This window comes from Herpailurus yagouaroundi, unplaced genomic scaffold (assembly GCF_014898765.1).
Source record: "Herpailurus yagouaroundi ecotype Mexico unplaced genomic scaffold, PumYag 166, whole genome shotgun sequence".
Taxonomy (NCBI): Eukaryota; Metazoa; Chordata; class Mammalia; order Carnivora; family Felidae; genus Herpailurus; species Herpailurus yagouaroundi.
The window spans coordinates 6,779,756-6,799,294 of NW_024412407.1; the positions used below are offsets into that span (position 1 = coordinate 6,779,756).

The 19,539-nt window shown below is 39.2% G+C and overlaps 2 protein-coding genes across 11 annotated transcripts in view; one reads left to right on the forward strand and one right to left on the reverse strand.

Annotated features, from left to right (window-relative positions):
- PFKM (phosphofructokinase, muscle) overlaps positions 1–6,146 on the reverse strand; it is a 45,626-nt gene extending 39,480 nt beyond the window's left edge. For all 3 annotated transcript variants that reach the window (XR_005794432.1, XM_040488304.1, XM_040488303.1), the window contains exons 1-2: positions 6,056–6,146; positions 5,282–5,404 (exon numbers count right to left, since the gene is read on the reverse strand). Coding sequence is in view for 2 of the 3 variants with exons in the window: in XM_040488304.1 (XP_040344238.1) it covers positions 5,282–5,404; positions 6,056–6,137 (205 nt within the window). In the remaining variant the exon portion in view is untranslated. The remainder of the gene's footprint in view (positions 1–5,281; positions 5,405–6,055) is intronic.
- A 1,040-nt stretch (positions 6,147–7,186) lies between these two features.
- SENP1 (SUMO specific peptidase 1) overlaps positions 7,187–19,539 on the forward strand; it is a 53,731-nt gene continuing 41,378 nt past the window's right edge. For 2 of the 8 annotated variants that reach the window (XM_040488310.1, XM_040488307.1), the window contains exons 1-4: positions 7,187–7,470; positions 12,684–12,814; positions 14,524–14,608; positions 15,461–15,502. In XM_040488310.1, coding sequence (XP_040344244.1) covers positions 7,257–7,470; positions 12,684–12,814; positions 14,524–14,608; positions 15,461–15,502 — 472 coding nt within the window. In that variant the 5' untranslated portion in view covers positions 7,187–7,256. Of the gene's footprint in view, positions 7,471–7,565; positions 8,106–11,203; positions 11,252–12,443; positions 12,546–12,683; positions 12,815–14,523; positions 14,609–15,065; positions 15,197–15,460; positions 15,503–19,539 lie in introns of those variants that run through there. The other 6 variants (XM_040488306.1, XM_040488311.1, XM_040488312.1 and 3 more) reach the window with 6 other exon arrangements.

The following is a 19,539-nucleotide window of genomic DNA, read 5'->3' on the forward strand; positions in this document are numbered from 1 at the left end:
AAAAAGATCTGTCCTCATGGAGCTTACATTCTAGTGAGGAAAACAGATAATAAACAAATTAATCAAGTAGTGATAAGTGCTTTGAAGAAAAATAAAGCAGAGCAAAGAAGCAGAGTGACAGGGGCACCTGGGTGGCTCTGTCAGTTAAGCATCTGACTCTTGGTTTTGGCTCAGGTCATGATCTTGTGGTTTGTGAGTTCAAGCCCTGTGTTGGGCTCTGTGCTGGCAATGTGGAGCCTGCTTGGGATTCTCTCTCTCTCTCTGTCTCCCTCTCTGCCAATTCCCTGCTGTACACCTGCTCCCTCTTAAATAAGTAAACTTAAAAAAAAAAAAAAAGCAGAGTGACAGAGGTGCTATCTTAAATAGGGTGGACTGGAAAAACCTTGCTGAGATGACATTCTAGGAAGAGGTTTGAACATACAAGAAAGAAAACCATGCTACCTTTAGGGAACAGCTTTCAGATAGGGAGAATAGCAAATGCAAAGGTTCTAAAGCAGGAATAAGGTAGGAGTGTCATACCAGAGGATCACTAAGATTTCCTTTGGACTTGACTCAGAATTGGAAATGGGCTACAATGATGTGGTGGGTTGATGTTGTGAAATACATGCAGCAATTGGGTATGAGCCTCTCTCTGAGTTGGAACATCTATCTGGTCCTCTCACTCCTACAAAACTCCTAGATCTCATCTAGTAATTATCTGTTTCCTTCCACCAGAATGGAAAACTCCTTAAGGAGAGACCCTGGGCATAGACAGTAAACCACTGTCTGCACTGGAGAGTCATCTTTGGCTCTGGCTGGGAGAGGATGACTCCTGGAGACAGAGCAGCCGCCACCAGCCACTGATACTAATGTTTCTGATGTAGGGCACTGGTTTTAAGACAATGCCAGTCTAGCAGATTCAGCATCATCTGGATATTTGTCAGAAATGCAAATTCTTGGGTCTGACCTGGAACCTACTGAATCAAAAACTCTAGGGGTGGGGTCTCAGCAATGTAGTTTAACAAACCCTCCAGGTATTCTGATGCACGATAAAGTTTGAGAACAATTGTTCCAAGTTGTGGAGGTCTGAGAACACCATCACTTGAAAAATGACCTTGCATGCCAAAAAGGCTTGAATAGGTCCTATGAAGTCATTTTCACCAATTACTATCAAATTCTTGGGAAAGCTAGCTCAGGAAAGAAGTCACAGATGTCCAGATGACCTCTACTATAGGCTGAAGGCACTAACTTCAAGCCTTAATTAAGGCAGAGGAAAATAAACTCTTCAGCTAAGATATGTAGCCTCAAGCTTAGACCAGATAAACTTTTTCTTTCCTTAAAGAGGTAAGCTTTGAGGGGGGGGGGTATCAGAACAGAGAAGACAAATAATAATTACATAAGACAATCCTGGGAGTCTTCCACTTCAGATCTACTAATACCTCATCAAGCATGTGAAAGGGTTAGATGTCTTAGTAAGCACTATATTCCAAGGAATATATATTTAGTTCTTAAATCTATTTATCTGGGTTGACTTGAGAGGCAGTTTGATAGGGGACCACCCAGAGCAGGGTGGCCTAAGAGGATGCATGAGATTTTCTCTATTAATCAATAAAATATGGGGGGGGGAAAGTGTTCCACAGGTCTAATGGTATCCTTGCATATTTGACTGAAAGAAGAGAATTTGTAAGGCTATTTTCTTACTCAATGATCTTCCCAATTCAGTTTACATTTGAAGAGCCCTGAGAGTTTCAGCTTCATGAAAACTTAAGTTCTCTGCAGCTAGTCCTAGAAGGTTGGGATCAGGAGATCAATGCTGAATGGCAACTAGTTGAGACTAAGATGATCTTTATAGAGGCAGAACCCCCACTGATTTTCCTTCAACAAGGGTACAGGTTCTTGGATCACTTATAACATGGCATCTGTATATGGAGAATCTTGTGTCTGATGCAGAAAACAGTATAGCCTGCTTGGAAGAAACTTTGGCTATGGTGACATCTTTACGTATCAGTTGCATTCACAGTGTTGGAGAAACTTTGCATCCTGGTCTGCATAAACCAGGGCGTGAGCAGGTTTGATGGTCTCACTGTTAAAAGAACAGAATGGTGGGGGAACTTCGGCAATGCTGGTGACAGATAGCCTAACTGAAGTGAGGAATCTGGTAGTAAGGTCTTACCCTTCCAAGGAGAAGTGGTAACACAGGGGCAGATGGGTGTCTGGTATGCTCCCTCATTTGCAGCCCGATATGTAGTCATCTCAGGGGTCACAGGTTATTAAGGCCGGCTGTCCATCAGTGAACAGGAGTGGTATATGCAGAGGAGAGGCTCTAGGTCTAGTGGGCAGCTGGATCCGCTGGACCAGAGTCTGGCCCACAAAGCTACCTGCTGCCCGTGAGCCATTCTGCTGGAGATGATGGTCTTACACTCTCGGCTCCCCGGGAATTCTAACCACCATTCTTTGCAAAGGTTAGGGCCTAGGTGACTCACTCCTTTGCTGTGCCCCAGTGTGGGAACCAATGGCTTCCCTATGTTAGGAACTGACCCTCTAAAGGCCAGAAACACACACACACACACACACACACACACACACACACACACACAGCCTGCCTCATCATAATACAGGCAGAGCTGTCTATTCTAATGTGCAGGGATTTGGAGAAAATAGTAACTGCAGCTGCTTCCCTGCCAAGTGTGAGATTAGAAACAAAATGTGTTCCATTTTTCTTCAGGATTAGAGCTCAGCATGTCCACATATAGCTTCACTTGGGGCAAGAAGCTGACCATCCTAGAAGGAGTCCCTATGCATTCTTCAGGCTGGCAGCAGCAGCAGCAGCTGAGGGACGCCAGGCCAGGTTTTGGGGGTGTTTTGGCATCAGTAGCTCTGGGCTCACCTCTGCCAACCATGCTATTTGATGGCATGATTTCCTCACTCATGCCCTACGTGAGGAATGGAGCAAGGCAGTGACATTTCCCATCCCACCAGATCAGGTGACCACTCTTGCCCCCTCCAATTCATTCTTCAACCCAGGGGCCAGACCTGTCACTCTTCAGTGATTTGACCTAGAAGGCATAGCATGATTTGGCTCTTATACTATCCTTATAGTTCACTCTCCAGCTACTCTTCCCTCACCCAAGTTCTACTGGTCTTCTCTATTCCTCTAATGAGCCAAACTCCTTCTCAACTCAGATTCTACTGTCCTCTTTCCCAAAAAGCTTTTCTACCCCCTCTTCCTGGCTAAGTCACACTCATCTTTCAGGACTTCCTTAGAAAAGGTGTTTCCAACCTCTCAGGCCAGGTTAGGTACCCTGTTTTTACATTCTAATTATGTGATATTATTGTTTTCCATGGTACTAGGACCATTCGAATAATCCCACTGTGTGTGATTATGTGATTACTTCTTACTCCCACAAGACTAAAACTTCATGCAAGTAGGCAATGTACTTGTTTTGTTTGCTGCTTTATTCCCAGTGCCAACTATAGTGCCGGACATAGTATGCGCTCGACCTATTTTCTTGGAAGGAATAAAAAGGAGGGAAGTAGAGAAGGAGGAAGAAAAGGAGGAAGGGAAGAAGGAAGGAAGGAAACAAAGGGAAGCAGGCAGGGAGAGAGGCAGATAAGGAGGAACAGAGGTCCCAATATTGATTCTTCATCTCTAGTGGGAAAGCTGGAAGGATTCACTGTAGCTCTTACCTGGGGTCTCAGTGCTTAAAGACAGAAGTTAACATCAGAATTTTTTTCCATGGGATAATGCTGAGTTCAAACCACAGAAGCAGGTCCAAATGAGTCATCAGAGCTAAGAGGGTCTGAAGTGAGTATTAGGTATAGAGCAAAATGAGAATGAGAAAAGCAGGGAAGATAAAGGAATAAGAAATAATCTATACAAATTCAAGGAACTGTAGGACAAGGCCACCAGCTGGGCTTATTTCTTATACCTAACAGCTGTTTATGGATGGGCAAAGCAAGTCTGATTAAAGGGACACAGACCCCACATCGTTGTCATATATAGATACATATTACTCCAAAGTCATCATAAGTTGATATTCTTGTGTATAAACCATTTTCTTGTGAGTATGGTTAACTCTAGGTTCACTTATGAGACTGAATTAAGCTATAGTTTATGCATTTCAAAGCTTAGGACTGGCTCTTGGACCATAGTGCCCTGCCTACATGGTGCCCTGCTAGAGTTCAGTGAAGCTCTGCCTAAGCAGTCAGTTGGTCCCTCCCTTCCCTACATCTCTGTGGCATCCTCTTTTGAAATTCAACATTTTGAACCAAAGGTATCCAGCCCTTCACTTACTTACTTCACTTACTCACTCGCTCATTTCAAACCAAAGGTATCAAGCACTTCACTTACTCACTTACTCAAAACTATCAAGCTCTTCACTTAACTCCCTTCTTGATCAGAGGCTCCTGGGGGAAAGGGAAAATGCTAGTTTATGTTCACAGCTATTGAGCCTAGAATAATGACTTTGAATAGTAACTGCTCAAAAGATTATTGGATAAATGCTGCAATATATTTCACAGGTACTGAGAGTGATTATTCCAATGAATTTAAGTTCTTGAGGAAGATCACTTTAGACTTGAATTTCTCCCTGAAATATAAGGAGTTGGACTAAATAATCTGGACTAAATAATCTGTCAAACTGTAAACTATTAGAAAAATGACAAGGTTATGTCTTATATGTATAATTTGTACAATGTCTCTATCATTTCTAGTCTATTTTGGGGCACATGTGGGAATGCAATGTTTGCAGTGAACTGACTCCAATATAGATGTATTTCATTTGAGAGGAAGCCTAGGGATGTGCTTCCAATGTTTCATATAAATTGTGAGTTAAACACTATTTAAAATATACAACAGAAATTTGTTACTAAATGGATTCCTAAGGTGAGTAGTTTTTACAATATTTGGAATCACTTTGCAATATAATAACTCCTTTATATAATCCATTGAGTTTCACATTTTTACATATCCAGGTTGCTAATAATAGTATAACTAGATTAGTGCCTTACAGTTATGAGCCAGTTGAATTACTATTGACTAAATTAAGGTGTTCTTCATAGAGAGAACTGTCCCTCTTTCTAGTTTCCCAGATGATCTCCTACTTTCTCTATGTCCCCTCCACACACACACACACACACACACACACACACACACACACACACACACACACTTTCTCCCTTGTGTCTTAATTCATATTTCAAATTTGGTAGTTGTATCCTAATTTATAATGTATGCATAAAATTCATTTTCCAACACTCCTTTCCACCTCTCCCCACCCCCTTGTTTAACTACATGCCTCACCAATTTTCAAAATAGGTATGCCTTCCACAGTGTCTGGACCATCCGTAGCATGTAGATACTTCATGTTGTCTATCTCAGGTGGTGGCTTTTGTATGAGCATGCTGGAAGTTGAAGCTTCTCTCCCTGAAAAGCAGTATCTCTAGGTTACTTGAGGTTATCCTCAAGGTGGGATTCAGGGAAGGAAGTGCTACTTATTCTCCTTCATTTTCTCTGTAACTCTCAGCTGTCCAGGGCCTTTTTTCCATAATTCAGAGAAAAATTAGAGAAGTGATGACTTTTCTCAATATTATCTTACCTTAAAAAGATTCTACTCCTTTGACATAAATGAGAGAAAAGCAGAACATATCTCTAGATACTTTGAGACTGAGATGTAATAGAAAGCCATTTTTCTTTGGGACTCTATCTTATAGGTTTTAGAGTATCAATGACAATTGTAACCAGGACTCCCACAGATGAGCCCAGAAAAGTTAAAATAATTCACAAAGGACAGAGAAATCAACTACCAGGTGATGTGCTATAAATTTTGTTCTTCCTTAACTCCCAAGTCCTCCTTACCTGCCTGGGCCTATTTCCACATATCAGACCAAAATCTCAGCTGATACTTGTGCAAGGAAGAGACATGACTCAGTGACAAATATTTTACGATAGTGGGGATGGAATAAAGTCAGTTGACCCCTAAAGCCTACATTTAGACTAGTAAGTTTTACATCCTGTATCAAAATTCCTGCAAGAGAACCCATTTGTCACTGGTGTATAATCAGGAGACAATGGTACCTGTGCTCTGAGGAGTCCTGACTAACCCGCGAGATTGAATCACACACATGAAAAATTTCAGATGAAATTCCTCCTTATGCATCGCTGTCTCCTAGAAATAGAGACGGAGTTTAAGCCATATGAACAGATCTATGGAATGATTTAAGATGGACAAAACTGATACGGATGAGGTATGCCCAATACTACATGACAATATGTAGTATCAGCATGTGACGTGATGCAAATAATCTACTTTTATGTATTTGACAAGGCAAGATCTCCTGAATTCAGCAAGCATCTCCTTTTTTCCAGAGTAGGTAAGAGGCTGGGGCCTACAGAGACTCCCGTTCTTTTAATAAAGTCTGAGCTCAGACTTCTGAGGTCTAGAGGGTCGGAAGCATTTCTCCAAGACTTCTAGACAGGGCCTGAGTCCAGAGGCCAAGTTGAAGGACTTTGTAAAAAGTCTGAATGAATAAACATATTTCTTCCAATTTTTTTTTTTTTTTTTTTTTTTTTTAAGTAGAGCACAGATTGTATGTTAATCCATTCAGTCACAGGAGCAACACCAGGGCCATTTAGTTCTTCAGAGGGCAGACTCCTGGATCCTTTTCTATTTTTACTCGTAAAAGTAGGTCTTTGGTGGACCGCCAATAGCTTTCCTCACACCTCTCCCTATGTTTCAAACTCTTCCAGAGGTCTGTAAAGTGCCACAAGTTTCCAGAATCTAACTTAAACTAATCCCAAACTGCTTTTTTTTTTTTCTTCTCCCGAATGGCCAATCAAGCATGATGTAGTGCAAAGACTACAGGCCTGCAAATTAAGAAACGTGTTTCCTAGTCCCAGATCTCCCATGCACTTTATAACTTTGGGAAATGACTTCACTTCCCTGAAACCGTTAGATTAAAATATTTCCTACAAGCACTAACGTTCCGTGATTCTCAATGAAACACGGTATAGAGCTCGAGTTAGCTCTCAGGTCCACATCCGTCAAAGTGGCCACAAGTTTCCTCCGATTGACGGCCACAGCAAAAAGCTGCCATGGAAACCTGAGCGAGAGCAAAAATCGCCAAGCGGAACCAGAAGACGGCGTGCAAGGGGATCGAGGGAACAGGAAAAAGCGAAGGACGACGGGCACACTAATAGTAATCCGAGAACTAGAACGGGAACGAGAAAAAAATCCCAAACTGAAAGGGGAACAGGGAAATTATGACTTCAGCCTTAGATGGTCCCCGGGCTTCTCAGGCCTGGCCACACTGCGCAGGCGTCCCCCGAGTCCTCAACTCTGCTCTTTGACCTCCCGCCCCACCCCCGCCCCTCCACAGCCACCGGACGGCTCTTCCGGTGTTGTGGAGGCTGTTCCGGTTCGCGGCGGTTCCCGGGTTTTGCGTTCCGCGCCCGGCCGGAAACCCCTTCGCATAGCAGCCGGTTCCGGTTCGGTGAGTGGCGGCGGGAAGCTGGGGGAGGGGTGAGGATGGAGGGAGCCTGGGCCGGGAGGCAGTGCCGGTCCGGGCCCAGCGGCCTGGGTTGGGCTGGGCGGAAGCTGGGAGGGCTGTGGGGACGGCGCTTTTTCCTCTGCCCCGCCCCCTGGGACCACCTCCCCTCCCCCCGGCTATCCACCGGCCGGGATGTGGCCGGCGGCCGTTAGTTAGGCTTCCCGAGGCCGTTCCTTCAGGCCTCTTTCTCCCGGGCCGGCGAGAGGCCGTCTCCCTTGTCGTTACCACAGGCCCCATCTCGGCGCCCAGCCCTCCTGGGGGCAAAAAGGCCGGTTGGGATTTCGGGGCTTTCCCGCCCGAGCAGGGTCTTCTCTCACGGGAAAGCTGTTTTCACCGGGAAGCTCAGCTTTCTGTTACACCTGCTTCACCTCCCGCCTTCCTTGAGACCTGAGTGATATTTCTCGACTACTTCTGCGTCTCACGTAAACATTTCTCCAACTCTTTTACTCTGTGGTATCTCCCTGAGACGTGCTATCGCTAGTGTGCCACCACCAGAAAGAAACGTCTGGACCCTCCTGCCCAGGTTATGAAAACCCCCTTAACTGCCACGGTTTGCTTACCTGGCTCATCGCCTCCTGGTAATTCCCTTGAACCGTCTCTTTCTTGGTGTGCCCTAACGTGGTCTCTCTGGGTATATGCCCGGCTTCTCTTCAGTTTGGTGATTTCTGTTTATCGGTGCCTTTGCAGTGTTTTCACTTATCTCTTTGGCAATAACTTACTCCTTTATCACTTTCAAGTCAGCCTTGTTGAGGTCATTTCACTTCACGTTTGGTACACTTATTTGGGGGGGGGGTGCTTATAAAATTTATATAAAGCCTTATAGAGGCTACCACTTACTTTCCTTCGCGTCTTTGTTCTAATTGGATATTCTGAATGGAGTAGATCACACCATCTCCTCAGTCTTTGTGGAGCTAGTTGGTGTCACGGGCTCCTGTTGAAAGGTAGATTACACAGAATTTGGAATTACAGTTACAGTGAAACCTTATGCATCTCTCTCTTAAGCATGATCCCTGAATCTTCTTCCAATTTAGAGATCCCTTTTTCCCCTTTAGTCCCAGTCTGGAAGCCTCATTTCATTTTTCTCTTGAGAAGTCTCTTTCATTCCCCCCCTTCCCCCCCATTCCAATTCATCCCGACTGCAGACATGGTCTTCATGTCACCCATCTGATGAGTTAAGTCTAGAGGGAGCAAATGGATTAAAAAACAGGTTCTGCCACTTCAGGCCAAGGTGATGTAACTCGACTACTGCTTTGAAAGTCTTTTCTTTACCTGACTCCCACGCCTCCTACCAATTGCACTGGCTTTATTTTCTTGCTATGAGGATCTTTTTATGGATCTGTTCCCCCCCCCCCCCCCCCGTTGACAGTGTTTCAGCAGCAGGGACCATGTCTTACTCATCCTTGTATTCCTAATACCTTGTATGTAATTGGTGCAGAGTAAATGTTTGTGTATGAAAGGAATTGAATACTCAGTGTTTTAAGGCGTTACAGTGTTGAGGTGTTAGAGTCTAACTGGGAGAGATGGCATGTGAAAATACGAGAAACACAAGCAAATACATGGTGTATACTACGAACTGTACCATATACATATCCAGAGTTCAGACTAGAATGATTCACTTGGTCATTTCCATATTTCCATTCCCTTCTCATATCATAAATTATTCTAACCGCATTTGGTCCTGGATAAAGCTAATCGCCTCTCCTCAAGTAAATACTTTCTAGTAACTTCATTGTGGCTTTAGACATTCTCTTTTACAGTCACCTGTTTGCATGTAAGCTTATACATGTTTTGCCATACTTGTTACATTTTGTTACTGTCAGGACTTCGCCATCTTTTTTTTTCTTTCAAATTTCCTATTGTTTTGTGTTCAGCTATTGACTTCACCTGAGTAGCTGTAATAGCTTATATTCTTTTAGTAAATTAAATGAACAATGTGTGAACTAGGAAATATTGTTTGAATACTTTTTTAAAAAGTTTATTTTTGAGAGAGAGAGAGAGAGCACATGAGCTGGAAAGGGGCAGAGAGAGAGAGGGAGAGAGAGAATCTCGAGCAGGCTTTGCACTTTCAGCATAGAGCCTCACAAACCGTGAGACCATGACCTGAGCCGAGATCAGGAGTCTGACACTTAACCGACTGAGCCATCCAGGCACCCCGGAAGACTTTTCTTAAAAGGCAAAAAAATCTTAGGGTTACAAGAGTTTGGTGGCATTAACGTTTCCAGAATCTTGGAGTAAGATATCCCTACTTCTAACATAAAGGCAAATGCCAAAGAGAAAGTAACATAAGCACACTGAAGAAGCTGGATGCATTTGTGTTACAATGTAAATGTGGGGCTTTAATTATTAATGTGGAACCCAGGGGATTCTGCTTTATTTAAAAAGGAAGAAGAGGAAAGAATACCTGGAAAATTTCCAGATAGAAGCCTTTTGTTACGTTGAGCATTTGGAAATATATTTGAAGCCTGAATATAAGGCTTAAATTCTTTGGGAACCCTCCCCAGCAAGACTGGTAATCAGATGATTGCTCTGCTTAGTCTGTAGCTATGCCAAGAAAAGCTCAAGCAGGCTTCCTTTGTGCCTGCATTTCATTATTGTGACCATAAGGAATACCTGTTATCATCATCTAGCCCTTAGTAGATTGAAGCCCTGATATTGCTAAAGTTGATGAAGTTGATTGATAAGGTTGATGACAAACTAAAGTTGGTGATATGCTCAATCTTTTTAAAATATGGTGGGGCGTCTGGGTGGCTCAGTTGGTTAAGCGACTGACTCTTGATTTCAGCTCAGGTCATCTCAGAGTCCTGAGATCGAGCCCTGCCTTGGGCTCTGTGCTGGGCATGGAGGCTGCTCTGGATTCTTTCTGTCTCCCTGCCCCTCTCCTGCTTTTGCATGCATGCATGTGGACTCTTTCTCAAAAAAATAAATAAACTTTAAAAATTTGGTAATGAGATTATGACGGTAATAAGTGTGACTGCTACCATCCCTAGTCTCTTCAATCTGCCAAGAAGCTTGGGTGCCAAGGACATGTTTATTAACCTAGTTCCACGCAGTTAGGCTTCTAACTTCCTTTTTCTGGGAAAATTGGATACATCAGAGGAGAAAATTTCATGTAGGTAAAGGGGCTTTGGTTTGTAGCAGTTTAATTAATGATGGCAGAGAAAGTACTTTAGTACAATTGGGAAATATTCCTTGATTGTTCTTAGAGTGTCAGTAGCTTTATGTTTGGCCACTGAGTAAAACTTCTAGAAAAGAAGTCTAATAGGACCACCACAAGATCTATCACTTTTTAATTAAATGGTTTAGCATGAGGTAATAAAGGAACAGTTTGTGAAGAATTTCCAGGTTGTAATTTCAGTTCAGTCACTAACTTTATGACCATATATATACAAATCAATCTTTAAGGTTTGGCACTCCCAACTTGCTTCTTGCTGTAATGTTCTGTCATTCTGTGGGTAGTCTGTAATTGCTGTCTAATACAGCTCAGGTTCTGGAAATGTTTCAAATTGCCTCCGGTTAGTTTTAGTGTCTGTTTTCTCTTTCAAGTCATCTCTTCTTACCATTTTATATTTTCCTTTCCTAAGAACACAAATGTCCCTTTGAATGGCTTCCTATTCTGTAATTGTATGAAAGAGGTGTTCCAGTATGTCACATTTCCGTTTTCTGTCTTCTTTTATAGAACTTTGTATCTTTGCTAAAGTCAGTGATGTGAAAAGACCTGACATGGGTAAGTCTAACTCTGAAGTAGTAATTGAGTCTTTTAGTTACTCTGATTAGTTAGGTTGGAATGAAAAAATGTTGTTGTTTTGTTTTGTTTTTAACATTTTCAGTATTTGCATCTTTGTGCTTAATAATAATCTTAAGAGAGATCTCAACTTAATTATGTAATACTGTAATACTAGACAATACTCTTGGTTGAGACATTGTTTATAGCATCATTTGGAACCATTTTCTCATTCATTGTATTGAAAAAGCCAAATACACACTAGCAAACATTTACCATGTGCCAGGCCCTATTCTGAGTACTTAAAATATATTAATTCATTTAATTTTTTACAACTGTCTTACAAGGTGTTTAATATCAACAAGGAAAGTGAGACACAGAAGTTAAGAAACAACTATAACTGGCAGAGCCAGAATATAAACTCAGGCAGCCTGGTTTCAGAGTCCCGGTTCTTTTGTACTATGTTATACCACCATCTATGTGATAAATAATTTGATTAGGGTAAATTTTAAAATTTCACTTAGCTGGTAACATTGAGAATTCACTATGAATGCAACATTTTGCATTACTCATAGTTCTTCATGTCTAGAAAGGGGATCGATACAAGGTCAGGACTAGTAGCCAATTAGGAATAGGTTGAACAGTCTATACAGTTAGATCTTACACATCTTATAACATCTCATGTGCTCCTTTTAGATTCACATTAGTCTTCTCTCTTGTTTCTGTTTTTTCCTTTTGCTTAGTCTACCGTCTCTCTTACCTGGTCATTTGTTTCCTTTTTCTCTAATTGCTGATGTCAGTATAAGTCACTGAATTCTGTCACTCTCATTTGCTTCTATTCTCTTACATTAACAAAGGTCTCAAAGATGGTTATAAATAAGGTTCTGCCACAGTATTATAGTAATTGAGCTGGTATCTGTCAAGAGCCATATGTATACATTATACTTTTTGCAGAAAAGACAGTTCAGGTGGATTCATTTTTAAGCACTTTTTGAGTTAGACAAAGGAAATAAACAGTTATGAACTGTTTTTGAATGTTTGTTTTTGAATGATGAGTTTTTTTCCCTGTGTGTGTGTGTTTTAAGTAGTTCTTTTCTAGTTAAAACATTCAACGTTTCTTTGGGGAAAATTTAATTTTTTAAAGAAACTTTGAATTAAATGTGGTTTTGTTTTTTTTTTTTAAATACTTGTACAGGTTTTGAACTGTTTGGCAGATGATCTCAGTCAATTCCAAATGAGCCAATTTCTGCACATGGGCCTCTTTTTGACAATGACATTTTGAGATTGCTGGCCAATGGTTAGTTATGAAAGAGGTTTTATTTGACTATAGAGCTGTTCTTTGGGAATCATTTTTATTAGGTGAAAAGATTTGTTCATAGGAAAGTAGTTATTGAAGAATTATATGACTTGAACTAATTTTGGATTCTTTTCGCAGATGATATTGCTGATAGGATGAGGATGGATGCTGGAGAAGTAACGTTAGTGAACCACAACTCCATATTCAAAACCCATCTCCTGGGACAAACAGGTTTTCCAGAGGACCAGCTTTCACTTTCTGACCATCAGGTTAGGAATAATTTTCTTCCCTTATTTAATGAATTATTTTGGTTTCAGTTTTCATCTAATGTAATTTAAATGCCATATTCAAAAGGACGAATGTATATATAAACTTCTTAGAATTGGTATTTCTGGTGTTCTGAATTTTGTTTGATATATTAAAGTTAAAACAAGAACCAGGCTATGTATGAGTTCTTTGAGAACTGTTTATTTTAGAAAACATTTTATTCCTATGCATATTATAATCACGAAAACACAGGTCAATGTTCTTTTAAACTAGTGTCTTAAAATTGTTGGGATTAAATGGGTAATTTGTAAATATTCAGAGGCTCTGAGATTTCCCAGTGCTATAAAAAGTGTAGTTTCTCAAAGGACCAGCAACAACAGCATCCCTTGGGAGCTTGTTAGAAATACGGAATCTCAGGCTTCACCCCAGACCTCCTCAGTCAGAATCTACAGTTTTAAAACTTTTTATCTGATAAAGAGAAATACCATGTGATCCAGGAATTCCTCTACTGGGTATTTACCCAAAGAAAATGAAAACACTAAATTAAAAAGTTGTATGCACCCCTGTGTTTATTGCAGCGTTATTTACAATAGCCAAAATATGGAAGCAACCTAAATGTCCATTGATAGATGAATGGTATACATATACAAATGGAATATTATATAGCATTTAAAAAGGATGAGATCTTGCCATTTGTAATAGCATGGATAGACCTAGAGAATATTATGCTAAGTGAAATAAGACTGAGAAAGACAAATATGATTTAGCTCACGTGCGGAATCTAAAAAACAAAACAAATAAATGAATAAACAAATAACAGAATAAGATCTATAAATACAGAGAACAAACTGATGGTTGTAGAGAGGGGAGTGGAGCAAAATGGGTGACGGTGAGTGGGAGATAGAGGCTTCCAGTTATGGAATGAATAAGTCACAGAAATAAAAGGCACAGCATAGGGAATATAGCGTGACAGATGGTAGCTAGATTTGTGGTGAGTATAGGATAACACATAGAAAAGTTGGATAATTGTGTATACCTGGAACTAAAATGAATACTTTTTTTTAAAAAGGAAAAAAATCTTCAGCTGGTTTATTTGCACATTAAGGTTTGAGTAATAAAGCAGTTTTTCTCAGTAGGAAAGCCATTACTAATATGGATGAGACAATTCTTTGCTGTGTGAATCTCTTCCAAGCATAGCAGAATGTTTAGCATTCTTGACACTTGGGTACTAAATACCTGTAGTATCTGCCCCCAATAATCATTTTTAATAATTTAACTGAATATATATCCACACATTTCCAGATTGGTACTGGGGTGCAGTACCCACCCCCGATTAAGAACTTCTGTATGAAGTTATTAAAAGATTCCAAACAGGTACATTTTGTCACCCCCTTTGATAAATGATACAGCTGGCTTGCAGAACAGGATATACCACATGCACGTTTACCTTCTAGTGAACATCCTTTGCATTAAGTTGTGTAACAGATACTTTGCCCATTTTTCCCCTTGAAGCCTCAGTAGTTCCATCAAACTGTTTATGTATTTTTCTTTCTTATTAGTACGTAGTTTATTTATAGTATATAAAAATACAATTATATTGAATTTTGAAATATGTCATAATCTTGTTTAATGGTACATTTTTCCTAGTATAAATTTTTATCCCATTTTATTGTAAAAATATGATTTACGAAAAATCTTTTGCTTTGTTTAGATATTACCTTCCAGGGAAGGAAATTTGGACCGATCTCATACATGTTCTACAAGAAGTGCAGCTTATAATCCAAATTATTATTCAGGTATGACGCATTGCTTGGAGTCAAGGCATTTATACCATTCAGATTTCTTCCTAGCAAATTGTTTGTGTTTACTATCTCAAAGTGAAAACATTGTCAAGAGCAAAATTGTATTTTCTCCCATAAAACATCACTGTGTGTGTGAATGGGGAAGGAGCATTGCTATAATACTTTACTGACCTAGTCTCAAACCACATATTTTTAATGGAAAAGTTTTTTTTTTTAATCCATTTCCTTACTTGTTCATTATGTCATTGTGAAAAGCAGTACAGCTTTGGTTTTGGCTTTTTTTTTTTTTTAAATATGCATATATGATGTAAAGGATATTTGTTTTGGATGGATTTAAAGCACAGAGCTAGCCTATTTATTTTGCTTGAAATCATGAATCCTAAAAAATTATTTCTACACAAGCTTGTCCCTCCATCAGGGCAGGAAATGTTAACTATATGTTTCTGTCTAGCACCTGCCACAGCCATGCTTGCATATTCAAGGGCTTGCCTATTCAGCTTGTGATCCATGACAGAAGTCCGCATTCTCTAGGCTATTCCTAGTCCTTGGCCTGCCTGACTTTCCATCTGCCCCCTTCCTAAGGTTAGGACTTACAGTTATCTTCTGGCTCTGTCTTGGGGAAACTAAGAGGTTTTTGTTGGTTAGCTTCCTGGCACTACAACCCAGGAAGATGATGGTGGTCTTCCCATGTCTTTTCACTACTAATTCTTCAATCTCCTCACCTTACCGCAAATATGGGAATACTAGTAATACCATTGAACCTGCCCTAATGGGATTTTTATAAGGATAAATTGAGATTATAAATATGAAATGCAAATAATAATTATTGTTATTTGGCTTCCTCAGGATTCTTTGTCAGCAAGATGAGATCTCCTCCCCTAAAAAGACGTTAGTATGATGATCTTTTAGATTTATATTATATTTAAATGTCATTTAGGTGGGTGGTACTTTACCCTGGGCTCTGGATTTCCTCTCCTGGTATGGGAAATGGTCTCCACATAGGGTGTGCATAATTTGTATGGAAAAATCAGTTAACTGGCTCAGAAAGTAACTCTGCCATCATTATTATTGGAAAGGCCTTTCTGATGAGCAGAGAGCCTGAAATCTGGTTGGACAGCTCATTCTAGGGGAAGGACAGTTGAGTGGATAATGAAATGAGATCATTAATGAAATGAGATCATTAGTATTTCAATTTGAACTCAGGCTGTGTTTGCTTGTAATTTCATATGTTGATTTAACATTGGGTAGAATATTTGCTTGTAGTTTAAAATAATTGCTTAATAATAAACAGTTACATGAAATTATACTCAAAATCTGCTGACCATAACAACTCAACTCTGGCCTTTTCTAATTTTTATCTGTGTACATGCTTGGTATACATCGTATGATTCAATACATGTAATCTTTTTTAGCCCATATATTTTTATTTTTACTTTTCCATCTGTTTACATGTTATTCTTTGTATCTACCTTTTTATGCTCATTTCTAATAATCCATGGAACTGATATGCACATTCACAATACTTTATGTACATTTCTAAAATCCAAAAACCTCTGAAAACCAAAAATTATTTTCTTAATTCATTTGGTATCAAAAGTGACTTGACCTGAATTAATTCCTTGGCAAAACCTACATGAATTGACCTGAAGCTGTTTATGTCTTTTATTTATCTATAAATATGAGTATTTATTTCACTGCAGATATATCACCACACATTTCACTGCAGATCCATCAATATGTTTGATTATAGGGTGCAGCTTCAGATTATACCTTGAAGTGCTACCATAGTATATACCAGGATATCTCTCTAAAATTCCAAAAATTTTAAATTCAGAAATGCAGTGGGACCCGAGGGGCTATGAGTTAGGATAATGGGCCCATGCAATCATTTGCTTCATTATTTTCCCTATAGTTTAGGTCCCCTTCACACTTACTGTTTTTAGCTATTGTAAATAATATGACTTAAAAACATCTGTATGTATAGCTTTTTTTCTTTTTTAAAAAATTTTTTTAATATTAATTTATTTTTGAGAGACAGAGCATGAGCAGGGGAGGGGCAGAGAGAGAGAGACAGAATCTGAAACAGGCTCCAGGCTCAGAGCTGTCAGTGCAGGGCCCAATGTGGGGCTCAAACCCGTGAACCATGAGATCATAACCTGAGCCAAAGTTGGAAGCTTAACCGACTGAGCCACCCAGGCACCCCTGTATATAGCCTTTTTTCTTCTAAATTTCATTAGACCCTTAATATTCACAAAGGATATATCTGAGATTATCTCAAATCCTCATGTTCTTGACTGTGGTGATATTTGGCCAGATTCTTAGCTTTGTACTCAGTGACATGATTCTTGAGAGTTAGATTTTTCCTGTTTGTCCTCATACCATAAATTGATCCTCGTATCAAAATCTTACACTGAAGTTTTTCTCTGTCGCTTGAAGGCCATTTTTTTTAGGAAAAGCAAAAAAATAACTTCATAACAGTTACTGTATATGTGATGAATAACAAATAACAACAGCCATGTTGAAATGGGGATGCCGAACTATTAGATTCATTCTCTAAATTAAAGCAGGAAGCAGAGGATTCAGATTTGTGCCTACCAAATTTCATCTAATCCCTGACCAAGCAAAGGTATGGCATGTCACAGACCTCCAGGGTTGCTCTCTGACCATCAGAATTTTTAATCTGTGAAGGCTAAGAGTTATATACTTTTTTCTTGTAATAAAACGTTCAAATCAAACCTACTTTTTATTGTGTACTTTTCCTAATTTCGTTCTCCTGCCACACCCATTCCAATTGATTTTAAATCCTGCAGAATTTTGTCTCTACTATCTCTTTTGTATCTCTTTTGTATTCTTTTCCAATAATCCCCACATTAATTTCTGTGGTCAGTCACCATGAGCTTCACTGCTTGATTGGACTAGATGTGGGTATCCCATTTACTGCTTTAGTCTTTTCATTCTGACTCTCTCAGCCTTTCATTCTGACTCTATTCTCTTTTCCATCAAGGTGAAAAAGAACATGGGAAAGCCCCAAAACTTTAGAATCTAGGGTCTGGAGCTTACCATTTACTGCTTTACTGGCTCTGCCTCTCTATATCAAGCTTTTAAAAAATCTGCTTCTTAATCCACTCAAGATTAACCTATTTAAAAACATTGATTAAAAAAAATCATTTTTAGAAAGCAGAGGAAATGTAAATCTTTCCGTTAATAACTTAATGTTGCTCAGACTTCAAGAGCTCTTGATTTTATTAAGAACACAATTTATTGTGTTTATTATTAAGAACACAAAAGAAAATTAAAACATTTTAAACCCTAAACAAAGAAAAGTAGATAAAGATGAAAAGAAATGATTTTGCTCAAGCTTAGAGTCATTATCAATGTCTTATCTTTGGAAAATATGTTAAACTAGGTTGCCACACTGGCATTTAGTAGATAATTTAAAGCATCCTGCTATTTATAACTAAATAAACCTGAAAGTTAACAAGAGCAACTGATGATGGTTACTTTCATAGTAGTGATTGCTTGATCTACATTTTTTAAAATATAAGAGTTTATTTCATTATGTTCATAAAATATTGCCTTGTCCTTGTAGAAAATTTGTAGAGAAAGTAGAAAAATACCTATCATTCTGTTATTGGAACACAACTAAAATTAAATTTTTGGTGTATTTCCTTATAGTTTTGTGTGTGTATGTGCACATAATAAGTAATCTTAATTGTGGCATTTGCAATCTGATCTCTTAATGATGACAGAATACCAGGCTAAACCAACACCAAAAAGAGAGTGTCTGCAGCCCTATGTTGGTCCCTCTCTATCGCTGCTTGATTACATCAGCAATACTGGACTATTCATTGCTTTCATTGAGTGGGGATAGAACCACCTTGTTCTGGTTAAACAGACTGCCTGATCCTGTGCTTTCCCCTTGCATTTGAAAGCCGAAGCCTTTGTCAGATGCCATTGAGGAGGCTACTCTGGCTTCTCCTTGGTCTCAAATTTCACACTTGTCAGGGTAATTTTGCATTTTTTGGTAGACTTATTCCTTAAGTAGACATCTCTAGGCAAATCATTCCCTAATCATATTGTAGCAAAACGTGTGAGAGGCAGATTTCTACTGTTACTACTTTGCATTTAAAGATAAAAATGTTCTGGCCTTTAATAATACTCATTTTTATTAGTCTTATGTTTCTCTCCTTAAAGTAACAGTGATAGATGTTATGCATAGATACTGATTACAAAGGTAAAAGGTTATAATTCATTTTGAAAGTAAATATAATTTTAGATTAGGTTCATCCACTGGTGGATCAACTGGTACTAACACCACCCTTGACCACTGCTGTTTTTCCTGTCTTATTCATCCTAAATGCCGATATTCCTGATCCTAACAAAACAAAACAAAACAAAACAAAACAAAACAAAAACAAACCTGCAATACAAACTTATTTTTGTCACCTGGTCTATTTTTTGGATACAGTATCAAGAGCTACATTAAATATTTGAAATAACATAATATTGTGCAGAATTCTGTGGTAATTCGCTTTGAAAGGTCTTCAAAATGCTGTCCACATTAGGCAAAAATTCAAGAAGTAGACAATTATCATTCTCAATTTTCCACTGGTGTTCCTCAGAGTTCCATAACCTAATATCTGAAGTTATTTTGAAGGTGCTGTTTTAAGTTGTCTGATCCTGCTGATAGGGAGAGGTAGGTTTAGAAATTATTCTAGTCCTAGGTGAAATTTCAAGAAACTTTTCTTACCCCAGCCTGTAAGCCACAAGTCAGAAGATTCAAATATAATTCTTACTTAGTCTGATTGCAATATCACGCATTGGAGGGAGTATTGATATGTCTGATGATTATGACATTAAGTGACTGAAGATAATCATACCAGAACCAGATGCATATGATGGGTCATTCCTGCCATAAGCCAGCC